Source organism: Amaranthus tricolor, chromosome 1 (genome assembly GCF_026212465.1).
Source record: "Amaranthus tricolor cultivar Red isolate AtriRed21 chromosome 1, ASM2621246v1, whole genome shotgun sequence".
In the NCBI taxonomy this organism is placed as follows: Eukaryota; Viridiplantae; Streptophyta; class Magnoliopsida; order Caryophyllales; family Amaranthaceae; genus Amaranthus; species Amaranthus tricolor.
In genome coordinates this window covers 38032369-38045730 of record NC_080047.1, presented here as the reverse complement: position 1 = coordinate 38045730, position 13362 = coordinate 38032369, and the positions used below count along the sequence as shown (strand labels likewise).

The 13362-nt window shown below is 32.5% G+C and overlaps 1 protein-coding gene across 1 annotated transcript; it reads left to right on the top strand.

The window, feature by feature from the left end:
- The first annotated feature begins 3661 nt into the window (after nucleotides 1-3661).
- On the top strand, nucleotides 3662-11830 carry LOC130817039 (uncharacterized protein At4g15545). The gene is made up of 8 exons (XM_057682888.1): nucleotides 3662-4105; nucleotides 6358-6414; nucleotides 6509-6581; nucleotides 6680-6775; nucleotides 7080-7316; nucleotides 7672-7714; nucleotides 9051-9129; nucleotides 11485-11830. Exons 1-8 carry the CDS (start codon nucleotides 3776-3778, stop codon nucleotides 11575-11577), a joined length of 1008 nt encoding a protein of 335 aa, XP_057538871.1. The 5' UTR covers nucleotides 3662-3775; the 3' UTR covers nucleotides 11578-11830.
- The last annotated feature ends 1532 nt before the right edge of the window (nucleotides 11831-13362 follow it).

Sequence of the window (13362 nt, the reverse complement as noted above, 5' to 3'; positions counted from 1 at the left end):
AGGTAAAAACGTTTAATTTCCGTCAAGTTTTGGTAAAAGTCATAAATGCCCCTAACAAATCCCAAATGTATAGCCCAACTTAACGGAAATTAAGCATAACGGAAATGTTACTGTAGTTAATTTTCTAAGAGTTGAGTGTTATTTTGTGGAAAAAATTTATGATTTATTAGGGGCATTTATGACTTTTACAAAAACTTAACGAAAATTAATGTTTTTACCTCCATAGTGTTACTGTAATTAATTTTTCAAGAGTTGAGTGTTATTTTGTGGAAAAAATTTTAAGAATTGCTATCACTCACCTTTTGCCATAGTTGGTGCTTATTATATAGAATATCCCTAAATTATATATGATTGGTTATAATTTTTAAAAGAAATCAATTTTAACCTTAAAGGTATCAATAATGACCTTAAATAGATCAATTACTGATAGTGTATTGTAAAAAATTATAATTTGGTCCATTGCTATTGGTCTCGCGGTAAGACGGTCTCTCGCAAGATCTACTATTTTTATAATGATCTCACTTTTTTTCCGCTAATTTTGAATTGACAGAAATGCCACAAGAATACGTAAATGTTTTAAGCATGTATGTACATCTTTTGGCAAATGTTTAATTATTTTCATATTTACAAAATTGACACTCGAGTATGCATATATTTTAAGCTTGTATGTAAATCTATTTTTAGTTTTTATCACTTCAATTGATTTTACATGATCCAAATCAATCTCTCTCCCTCTCTCTCTCACACACACACATATATATATATATATATATATATGTATTTTGTAACATCTCTTGAGTTTTCAACCCTTATACGAAACTAAAATTACAAAGGATGGTAGGTGATTCGAGTATTACTAAAAATAAAATATAATAAACTAACTAAACTAAATAATTCTAACCGACTTGATGAATGATTAATGATTTCTAAAAAAAATGTGAGCCAGAAATTCAAAAGCATCTACCTTTAAAATTAAGGTATTAAATTATGATACAAAAATATAAAATCAATTGCACTATCAGGCATTAGCCTTAGAAAAGCCACTGTAGAATGATCATCGCTTGTTCTTATATCGATGTACTAAGCATGGAACGTGTTCCATAATATAAAACTAGGTTGCACAAAGAAATAAAATTTTTTATAATTGTTGTAAATAAAACGAACATGCTCACACCTCTGGTATGCAATGTAAAAAGGACTTCAATACCTTTTTGGCCTATCTATAATTTTCCTGTTGCTCAACATAAGATTGAATGTCATGTGCATCATATGCATGGTGTTTGGTGTGCCCCCAAAAACCCTTGAAAATTTGAAGGACCGAGTGTCGATCATGCCTGATTGTACTCATAACCGCATCAAGTCTCTACCAAGACCATCACCGAAAGAGCCATGATCAACATATAGGCTAATATTTCAAGTGCTTAAAGATATAGAGTGTGTTATGAAATCTCTAATATTACTAATGTAGTATAAAGATTTAGGCAAAGTTTTACAAATATAAAACAAGAGCAAAACAACGCGCACAAGCTCAAAAGAAGAAAACAAGAAATAACAAATATAAGGTGAAAAGGATGAATCAAGTTTTATAAATATCATTATAGGTTTGGCTACATTGAAAAATTCATTATCTTAGGTATAATTAGCTTCCCCATGAATAATTAGATTAGAATCTAATAATTAAAGTTAATCAAATATTAGTTCCTTATTGAACATCTAATGGATTTTAATGAACTACTAATTGGTCAAGTGATATCTCATGAGCAAGGTTATTAGGAGTTCGAATTCCGCCTAGAATCGTTGAGGTGGTAGGATCGAAATCGGTAGAATCGGATCGTAGGATCGTGTGATCCTACAAATGTGCATTAATGTGCTTTGGATTACTGATTATCAATTGTATTTGTTCTCTTTTTAAGTTTTAAGGTATATAAGTAAAAATTTATTTCGCTTCATCTATTAAGGTATGAAAAAAATAACCTTTTAATAATCATTTTTAAACTGCAAATCAAGAAAAATTTGAAGTTCATAAAGGAATTGATATAATGATTTTAAATATACATTTATATGTGAGTGAAATATGTAGTATATGAAAATATTTTACGATTGAAATTACTCATGTAACATCATATCGTTGTATCTTAGGATCGCAGAATCGTGCTATGATCCTACCATCTAAATTCTTGAGCTAAGTAAGATCACACGATTTTACCACATTAAGATCCTATTTACGATTCGGATCAATTGCTTATTTTTGGATCATAAGATAATAAAACGTAGATCAGAATCAAGATTCTAATATGAGCGAATCAAGAGTAATCAAAACAGTACAAAATAGAAAATAATAAATAATATTTAAATCTAGCAATCTATCCAATCATAATAATAAATAATAACCCTTAAACCCCAGAACATATCTAAATATAAAATAAAATAAGAACAAAACAATAATTAAAGAAAACAAAATATTATATTAAATTTTAAAAGCAATAAATGAAAACATCCGAGGTGTCAATCCCTAGAAAAAGCGTTAAGGAAATTGAGGTAACACAAGGGGTTTATATAGTTTACAAAGATATAAATTAAGTTGAACCTATACCTAAAAGTGTTCAAAATAGACCCGATGATACAATATTTATATGACTTTATAATCGAACTCGACTTGACCCGACTTTAAAATGAATTTAAAATGTGTAAATACTATGTGGACACAATACCCGATTTTGGACCGACCTAAAACACTTGATCTGAAATCGACCCGATGATCCAAATGAATACCTTTAACTAGTAGAAATCCAAATAAAATCTCTTGACAGGTGGTAATACCCGATCGAGTATGTACATCAATTACGGACTTGCCTAATTCAAACTAATTGACATACCCATACCCGACTGGGTCTGATAAAATATACTTGATAGAGTTCCGTGATTCAGAGCTTATGTCTTGATAAAGGTGTGATGCCCAATTGGGTATTGAGATACCCGACCAGGTTTGGGATTTTTTTTAGATCATTTCACTAACTTTCTAACTTTAGTCCAAATGCAAACTTTGTATCTTCAAACTTTCAAACCATGTCCAATTTCATAGATTTTTAGGTAAAATAAAACAAATTGAGACAAAGCTCCTGAGAGTAAAATGCAATAGACGACAGTAAAATGACATGAAATACACAATATAAGTACCCAAAAGAGAGTAAATAAAGTGTAATATTTAATGTTATCAATGTTCTTTCATTTTAAATGGTTTGATGAGCTATAAAGAACGAAAAAAGAAATAAAAACATACATACATAAACTCTATAAATAAGATACATGCTGAAATTATTATATATATATAAATAAATACATTAATAAGTTCATAAGTCAACTCTTTTTTTCTCAAATACATTGACATATAAAAAACTTTACAAATTCCTTGTATAATTTATCAATCTTCCAACCTTCCTTAAATATATAACCCTTTAGTTTACATTCTATAAACGAACACAAATTTTTATATGAGATAGTCTCACCGTAAGAACTAAGAACGTTTCTGATTGAATAGCTAAACTCATACAATTATTAGTATATATATTACTTGTTTTGGAGTTATTTTTTCTAACAAAACAAAATATACAAAACATTATTTGTATCTCACGGGGAATAGCGTGGCCCACAAAAACCTGCCCTCGTTAATTGAATTAATCTTGACACGAGCGGCCAACCACACATTGGCAACCCATAAACAGAAAAAAAAAAAGATAAGAGTCAGCACGAAAAACGAGCATTAACAGAAGAGGATATGGAGTTAGAGTTGGAGCTTCCTCAGGAAGTTCTTCAAGTACTGCCTTCCGATCCCTTCGCTCAACTTGATGTAGCTCGAAAGATAACCTCCATTGCTCTCTCTACTCGTGTTTCTGCTCTTGAGTCTGAAGCTTCTCTTCTCCGTTCTCAGCTCTCCGATAAGGATGCTATCATTTCTGATCTTCAATCCCAGATTGAGTCTCTGGATACTTCTTTATCTGAAGCTAATCAACGCCTTCTTCGTGCTGATCAAGATAAAGAAAGTTTGATTAAGGAGAATTCTTCCTTGTCTAATACTGTTGCTAAGCTTCGTAGAGATGTTTCCAAGGTATTCTTGCTTCCTTTTGTTTTGATTGAATTGCTGACAGCGTTTTGATTCTTATTCGTGGTTCATTTTTGTTTAGGAATGGGGCGAGGATGTTAATTTTGAGATTTCCTATGTTAAGATTGGTGGGGATTGGTGTTTTCGATATTTTGTTGGGTGGTGCCATTAATTAATTGAATTGCCAGCTAAATTGATTCTTGTTAATGGTTGGGTTTTTGTAAGGAATGGGTGTTTGGCTGTTTGCTTTTGTATTTCTAATATCTTTTTGTAAGCAATTTCATATTCGATCGGCGGGGAATTGGGTATTTTCTGTATTTTATATTAGATGGTGGAATCTGACTATGTTTTCTATTTGGGTTTCTATTTTGAAGACCTTTTAGGGTTTATCTGTGACAAAATTTTACCCAAATTGAGCACTTTGTAAGTGGTTTTTTTTGTTTATAGTTCGTTTAAGATCCTTCTTTTTAAAGGAATGTCTGCAAAGAGCAATTTCATATGTGGAGCTATAAGGGGGTGTTTTTGTTTGGGGAACCCAGAAAACTAAATTCCTTTTTTCCTTTTGGTTTGACAATGGATGTAAATGGAAAACTTGGGTTGAGAGGTGTTACTCTGTATATATTTTTCTCCAAAATGGGAAGGAACAAATTATACTTCACTCTTCCATCCCAAATATCTCTATCTTCTCCTTCTTAGCTCAATAGTGATCCATCAGATTAAACACAAGAAAACTAATAATCTTTTGCATTTTTCATTGAAAACTATTTTTCATTGGAAAATGTTCTCTAAAACTTATTTTCGCCAAACCAAACACCCCTAAGAAAAAGGGAATGTCTGCCAGAAACTACTTGATGGATGTTGAGTTTTATAAGTATGTCTTGTCAAGATTTACATTTTAGTTGTTAGTTGTTTACAATGGTTAGGTTTCAACATGGCCAATTTTAGATGCAACATTGCTTTTGCACAATGCCACCAATACCCCATGACTATCTCGCATTTTCTCTTACAATGGTTAGGTCTCAACTGTAAAGAATGATTATTTTCTTAAGATTAGTTGATTAAGGGGTGAAGGAGAGAGGATTCCCTGAGTGGTGTGATTAGTGATATGGTGGCTTATAGCAGTGGAGAATCAACAATAAAAGAGAGAAATATAGTGTAAGTTTGTTGAGAGGGTGATCTTGGTGGTGCCATTGATTTAAGCTGTTTTGTAGGGGTGGAACCATATGTGTGGATGGTTAGGAATTATGGAAAGTTAAGTTGATGTCTATTATCACTCCCTCAAATTTTCAGTTTTTGTTTGTCCACCTCTCCATTTTAGCCGTTTCTTTTTATTTATACACTTTGCGCTTTTCCACATTTATCCCACACATACCCCACACTTTTCCACTATTTATTCCACCCCTAACGTTTTTATGATTGTTTTTTCAAATTTCTCACTCACACTATTTTCTCCCATTCATACCCCACATGAACTTAAACATGTGTATTACATCATCCTCCTTGATATTATAAGACACATGAGGAACAGAAAGATATGTATGTATAAGACACAGGAGGAACAAAAAGATATGTATGTAGTATTTCATACCATCTTCAAGCCATCACACCCTGAATTGACAAGTTGATACAAATTTATTGTTTGTTGCATTTCTGGACTTCCTTTTAGATTTTAATACATAATAACCTTTCAGAACCTCAGGGCATTTAAATAATGGTATATGACAAGAATGGTGCAATAACTGCTTATAAATGATGTCATGGTGTGCTTTTAAATCAGTCATTACGCAACGAGATTTGGTGGTTCTACAAGTTGTCTAGCTGTTGCAAAGTGATAGTTACGTAATTCAACGACCTCATTTTTATTCCATGTTCCCACATTTTCGTCCTGAATCCTACTCTTAAATTGTTATCATGGATTCCAGAATGTGTAGTTGACACTGATACTTACTATTTGGTTTTGCTTGTTTGTTCATTGATTATATGCTGTCATTGAAAAAACTGCAATATTTCTTGGATTTTGCATATGAATTACAATATTTTGATGTTAACAACCTTTCATTATTTAAAATGTATGTTTACACAAAATTAATAGGACTTTAGGAATAGTTGTGGTTTTATGTCACAAAGTCATCTAGATTTAAGTACCAAAATTTATTAGAAATTGCCAAATCACGTAAAAAAAGAACTCTGAGCTCAAAATGTTTTTTACTACACTTAACTATCATTCATCTTTCATCTTTTTTTTCTCGTGTTTTCAGTTAGAGGTATTCAGAAAGACGCTTGTGCAGTCACTTCAAGAAGATGATGGAAGTACTGTGAGTGCATTTTCTTCAAGAACTTTCACTAGGAGAGAATTGTATCTCTGTTACCTGCTTTTCATGTGCTGAGCGTCTCATGCTTTTGTGACAGGCGACAGTGCTAGCCAATGTTACTAGGGAAAACATTACTCATGTAACTACGTCTGCTCAGTCACAAAGTGGAGGTTGTACGCAACGCTGTTTTAAATGCCCTTTTACATCTTTTTGATGTCTCTCTCTCTCATATCTATCTCTGATGTTTAAAATCTTTGTTCTGAATCAGATGGTGATGGTACTCTACCATCTTCAGTATATTCTCCAAAAGAGACTGAGAGTTTAGAACGTGGAAACTCTTTCCTGGAGGATCGTGATCCCAATGGTAGGTTCCTTTGGTGCGTGCATATATGTGCATGTGCATGCATATCTGTTCTTTTCTGCGTGAATATGTGTGTGCATGAGTATACAATACTCAAGCCAAGGTCTCTACTGGCTTGGAGCCAGGGTTGCTTTGTATAGGGAACTATATTGGTTGTGTAAGTTGTAGTTCTTTATATTCTTTTTCATGTCATTAGAAAGGTTTATTAGGCCATTTTGTGTTATTAGAGTATGAATATAATGCTGCAGTCTTTTGTCTGATCACCCAACTGTTGTGGTAAACAATTGTGTTTTTCTATTTGTTACAGCTTCAAGGCCTCGGATATCACCAGGTCTGTTGTTAGCATCACAAAACAATACACCTCGTCTCACTCCTCCCGGTTCTCCTCCTATTAAATCTGCTTCTGCGACACCTACCAAAACATCTAGGGGACCATCACCGAGGCGGTATTCTATGTCTTTTGCAACAACTAGAGGCATGCTTGACTCTTTGCCTTCCGGTGCCCATGGCTCTTTTTCAAGTTATGACGGGGGGTCACAAAGTGGTGAGTTTGTAGTATTTGCAATTAGCACATAATTATTAATTGTGTAATCATGAGTACTATTTGTGCATGAAATACAGAGAGTGAATGGAACTAATACTCTGTTTGAGATCTGTCCTGAGTTGGCCATCGTCTCTGCAAAATCTTAGTGTTTAATTCTTAATTTTTAATGCCTATTTACTGAACATGTTTTCAAAGGACAATTAAGATGTCAAGAGTAAACTGTTTTGAGAGCTTATTTGAAACATTGCTCCAGCAGCTTTGAAATTTTTATGCTAGTGTGGTGTTGTGTTGTATTATTGTATATCTGTTACTACCCTGTAAACATTGCGTATTGATTGTATTTTTCATGTTTCAGGGAGAACTCGAGTTGATGGGAAAGAGTTCTTTCGCCAAGTCAGGTGCCTCCGTTTTGATGTTTCCAATATTGTTTAATTTATCACTTTAAAATCTTAAAGTTGAGCGAGTTTTTGCGGGATGAAAGTTAAATATAGCAAGTTTTTAATTGGTTAGTTTTAAAGAACATTGATTGCCAAAAAAAGGGTTTTGTCTTCTGATAAAGTTCCTTTTTGGATTATGTGATAAAGATCATTTTTAATTGTAGCCCCCCTGTTTGAAGTTCATCAAAATAATCCTAAACTCAAAATCATCATTGCTTTGAGAATTGGGTTTTGTCTCAGTTGGAGTAAGTATCGCTTTCCTCAAGCTAGGTCCTGGACTCCTGGGTTCGATTCTCACTTAGCCCTTCCCTCCCCTTAGCCTACCTTGTTATCATCGAAAAAATGTAATTGCTTTTGTTTCTAAAACAATTATCATTAATATTTCTAGGTTATAGACAGCTTTTTTTGTTCACATGGTAACCTTCAATTATTTAATGGAAAACATCAAGTGGCTGTTAAAAGGTGAAAAACTACTATACCCTAACTGCATCAAGTCACTCTCATAAGCTCTTTTTATCTTCTTCCTTCCACCATCATCTTGATTCATCAAGACTCTTCATCTTCTTCACCATCATGAAATCATCTTCAAGTGAATCTTTCCAAAGACAAACCATTCACGCCAACAAGACACTAACTTTGGGATTTTGCACCAGCAGTTGAATCTTAGCCCAAAAGTACGGTGGTCCATACTCCTCAAATCATTGTAAATTGCAATATTATACTATAACTTAAGGTTACCATGTGAATAAAAACCATGTAAAGTCAATAGCTGGGAGTTACCATATAGAATCTTCCAAACATTATTGACAAAGAAGATATCAGAGTTTGATATTTGCAAATTTTAATTAAGAGTTGTTACCATTGAAATGAAATGACACATTTCATTTAAATTAACACTAAAACTCATCCCCATTACCATAATTTAGTACCATTTCAAAATGGGGTGTAAGAGTTGTAATGGTACTAATTATAGCATTTTACGTCTCCAATTTCAGAACTCTGTTAAATAGTCAAATAATGATTTTCTGAGTTTAGGATTATTCTAATTTCTAAAGAATGTGGAATTAGTAAGTGTTACTATGGAAAATGGTACACACTACATATTGGCTAGTGATTATTTCCTCCCATTATGAGGTTTTGGTAACTAATGATTGTGTTTTATGTTTCCCCATTTTTAGATTTCATTGTGAATTTTATTTCATTGAATTTATTTTGATTCTTGCTATTAAAGTTTCTAACATATTTTTCCTAGCAATTGGTCTACCATTAAGATAATTGGATCCTTGGTACTTTTTAGGAGTCGTCTCTCTTATGAACAATTTGGTGCATTTTTAGCAAATGTTAAGGAGCTGAATTCACACAAGCAAACAAAAGAGGTATGCTTTTTATCTTTTACTCATCATTTGTTAGGTTTCAATTTAATTTTGTAAACTATACTCCCTCCTATTCACTATTATTGTTCCATTTGCTTTTTGAACAATATTTATAGATCACTTTTAATATATACTTTATTCTTAATCTATAAGTTAAAACATAATTAAGTGGATCTTGATTGATTCCTCTCAACGTAAATTTTATCAATACAGTTTTCCATATTTTTTATTAAGCATAATTAGAGATATTTAGAATTGAAATAGTGAACTAAATAGAGTGCAAAAAGAAAATGAGACAATATTAGTGAATAGGAAGGAGTATAATCTATATTAAAAAAAATTCTCTAGCGAGTACTTGTGACTTATTGTCAACCCAATTCTGGATGAAGGAGGAGGGTGGATGATAGGTTAGTGATAACCAACTCAGTAAAACTTATGTCTCATCTCATGATAATGAATCAATAATCAATCCTCGTTGGGGTGTCCCCTACTCAGCAATGCGCTGCTCTTCTTGAGCCTAGGTGTAAAACTCATGAGCCATACTACGAAGTTATGAGAAAGAGTGATAAAGATACGTAGAAGGAGATGCACCTCTATGTGAGAAGACCAATTTAGATTTATACCAGAGAGATTTACAATGAAAGCAATTCATCTTATGAGACAAATGATGGAAATACTTTAAGGCTAGAAAAAGAGACTTACATATGGTTTTTATTGACTTGGAAAAGCTAACGATAAGGTACCAAAAGAAGTACTTTGGTGGAAATAACAAAGAAGGGCAATCTTAAGAAATACATTAATATAATGCAATATATGTATCGAGAAGTAAAGATGAATGTTAGGATATGTGGAGGGACAACAGAGGATTTTCCAATCACAATTGGCCTTCATCAAGACTCGGCCCTGTGCCCTTTTCTTTTCGCAATGGTCCTAATGAGATAATTAGATCGATATAAAAAGACGTGCCTTGGTGCATGTTGTTTGCTGATAACATTGTTTTGGTAGATGAGACTAAGGAGGGGGTAAATGCCAAGTTAGAAATGATGAAAACAAGAATTAAAGTCACGAGATTTCACATTAAGTCGGAGCAATATAGAGTATGGATTATAATTTTAGTACAAACGAGATAACGAGAGACTCTAAAAAGCTAGAAGAAAAAAAAATCGCTTTAAGTGGATGGTTCAAATACCTTTGGTTCACAATTTAGAGTAGTGGACATCCAATAAGATAGAACCTATAGAATTAAACGTGAGTGGTAAAAATGAAGAGCGGCTACTGAAATATTATATGGCCGAGGTGTACCCTTAAAGTTAAAGGGCAAGTTTTATTGAACGACCATTAAAGCAACACAATTATATGGATCTGAATGTTGGCTTTTAGAAACAATCATAGTATAAAGATGTGAGTATTGAAAATGCAAATGCTTCGATGGATGTATGAGCATACTACATACCTTAAGGGATAGAATTCAGAATGAAGAAATAAAAAAAGGTTTAGGAGTAGGAAATATTGAGGAAAAGATGAAAGTAAATTGTTTAAGATGAAAGTAAAGGGTACGCTATAATGCCGTATTACTTGATCCATTTGACATGTTAACAATTGAGCCTCTCATTAAACATAACTTCGTAACTCAAGAGGTTTGTTTTCAGTCACAATTGCGTTGGCAAACATGTGAAACCTAATGTCCCAACTATACTCGGACAAATGCAGTATTTTAGCTGAATATGATCGCTGACATTGCCCTAACGACCCGTTTGGTTAGTGGTACTAAATTGTGGTGATGAAAATGATTTGTAGTATAAACTTTCATCCAAAGTTTCATGTCATTTCCATGATGATAAAACTTTGATGATAAAAAAGCGTTTGCATATAAATTTCTATTACCACCTAATACCATCTCTTCTAGTGGTAATGCATGAATGAATTTTATGAAGAAAGTGAGATGAATGAAGTTGGACAAACATGACCATCTAGGCAACCAAGAGATTTTTCAACCAAAATTACACTAGCTCTCTTTCTCATTAACACCGTTTAATACCACCTAAACAAGCCGTAAATGCTATTGATATATCATTAGCCAAACATCCCAACTATACTCAGACAAGTACCTTGTAAAATTGAAGTCATGAGGTCAGATCTCAACAAGTAGGAGCACTTAAGGAGATCCTCTATCTGTAAGCAACCTTTTTGTTATCACTTATCATTGATAAGGTACCTCTCAAACCTTGTCTAGGTCGATGGAACTCGTTAACGACATTGTTGACTTTCTGTTGCTTCTTCCGTTAATAAAAGGCTTAGCTCTATCTTCTTCTGAGTATCATTGTTATGATTGTTTACTTGGTTACTTTGTGATTCTAGGAAACACTTCGGAAAGCTGATGAAATATTTGGTCCAAACAATAGAGACCTCTATACGATATTCGAAGGCTTAATGACTAGGAATGTGCAATGAAAGCGTGGAATCTATTTTTTATTTTTTCAAATATATTAGGCGCTTATAAAAGCGTCCTTATTACAAGGAATTGGGCAGAGCTTGATGATACGAAGGTGCGAGTACTATAAGAGTTTGTATATTTCTACGTATTTTGTACCTTCACCAAAAAAATGTACATTTTCCTTTGTAAATGCTATGTATGAATACTTGCTATATTTTTCCTTCCCTTCCCTATATGCTACAAAATGATCAAATCCTTTTTTAATGCGAATTATATTCGTGAATAAATACATTTTATTAGGTTATATCAAAGATGATTATTTTTAGTGTAGTAAATTCAAAGGACGACGGACTAATACAATTTCCTTTCTAAAACACACAAAGCAATAGGAAACAATTTCCTTTAATTTTATGAAAAAAGAATTAAATTTTGGACAAAAAAGTAGATAATAGAAATAAGTGAATAGAGCATCTGCATATAGAGCGGAAGGTTTGGAGTTCGATCCATACTGGGCGCAGATATCAATTAGGGGGTTTCTTGACTGTGTGCATTTCTCTTTACTTCCTTCTTGGGGGGAACATGTATGATTTGTCCGCATCTTTCAGGAAAAAGAAAACTCCCCATTCGGACCTTGCCTTGTACGGGATACTGAGAGTGTGCTTTACCTTTACCTTTATAGAAATAAGTGATTAAGATGGAAATATAATAAGTTTATGGTGAGATTATGAAGAATTAGACCATTATGAAATCAAAAAATAAAAAAGTGAAGAATTAATGAGACATCTTAAAATAAAAAATAATGCAAATTGAGAAAGACGTAGAGAGTATGGAGCAACTAGATTTTTTATTTAGCCTTTCACAAATTCTTACTTGAGATCATCTTTATAAAAGATGCGTCTTAAATAGGCCAATCTATTATTACTAAAAAAACAACTACTAAAAAAACTCGCGCTGTGTGATCATATTTGGAGTTTGTGTTATAACCTATTGAAGTTGGTATTATAACTTGTTAGAGTTGGTATTATAACTTATTAAAGTTGGTATTTAGTGTTGGTATTATAACCTATTAAAGTTGGTATTATAACTTATTTAGAGTTGGTGTTATAACCTATTGAAGTTAGTATTATAATCTATTAGAGTTGGTATTATAACTCATTAAAGTTGGTATTTGGAGTTGATATTTTAAACTATTAAATTCTTTTAACCTTAAGTTATAAACCGATTGAAGTTAATATTATAACCTATTAAAGTTGACATTTTAACTTAATAAAGTTGGTGTTTTAACCTGTTGAAGTTGGTATGTTAACCTGTTGAAGTTGATTTTTAAAGTTGGCGTTTTAACCAACTACTAGAGGTTAAAACACCAACTTTAATAGGTTAATATACCAACTGTAATAGATTATGATATCAACTTCAATAGGTTAACAACTTAAGGTTAAAATAATAATTTTATAACTTAAAAAATACCAACTCCAAATACCAACTTTAATACGTTAGAATCAACTCTAATAGGTTTTAATACCAACTTGAATATTTTATAACGCCAACTCTAAATAGATTATAATTTTGATATGTATAATGTTTATCCTTGCACAAATTCTTGTGAAAGACGGTTTCTTTGAAAGATCATCTCTAATAGGGCTGACCCATAAAGAAAAATGTAGAGTAAGTTACTCGGTGGGCATTAAGGATATTGTAAGTAATCATTTAAGATATTGTAAATAGTAAGTACTGTATAGACATTAAAAGTATTGTAAGTAGGTATTAAAAATACGGTAACTAAGCATTAAGGATGATGTAAG

Excerpts from the sequence above, each read along its gene's own strand:
- LOC130817039 (XM_057682888.1), top strand. The coding sequence starts at position 3,776 with ATGGAGTTAGAGTTGGAGCTTCCTCAGGAAGTTCTTCAAGTACTGCCT. Across the intron at positions 6,776-7,079 it reads GGAGGATCGTGATCCCAATG|CTTCAAGGCCTCGGATATCA; the intron begins GTAGGTTCCTTT and ends TATTTGTTACAG. Across the intron at positions 7,715-9,050 it reads GAGTTCTTTCGCCAAGTCAG|GAGTCGTCTCTCTTATGAAC; the intron begins GTGCCTCCGTTT and ends GGTACTTTTTAG.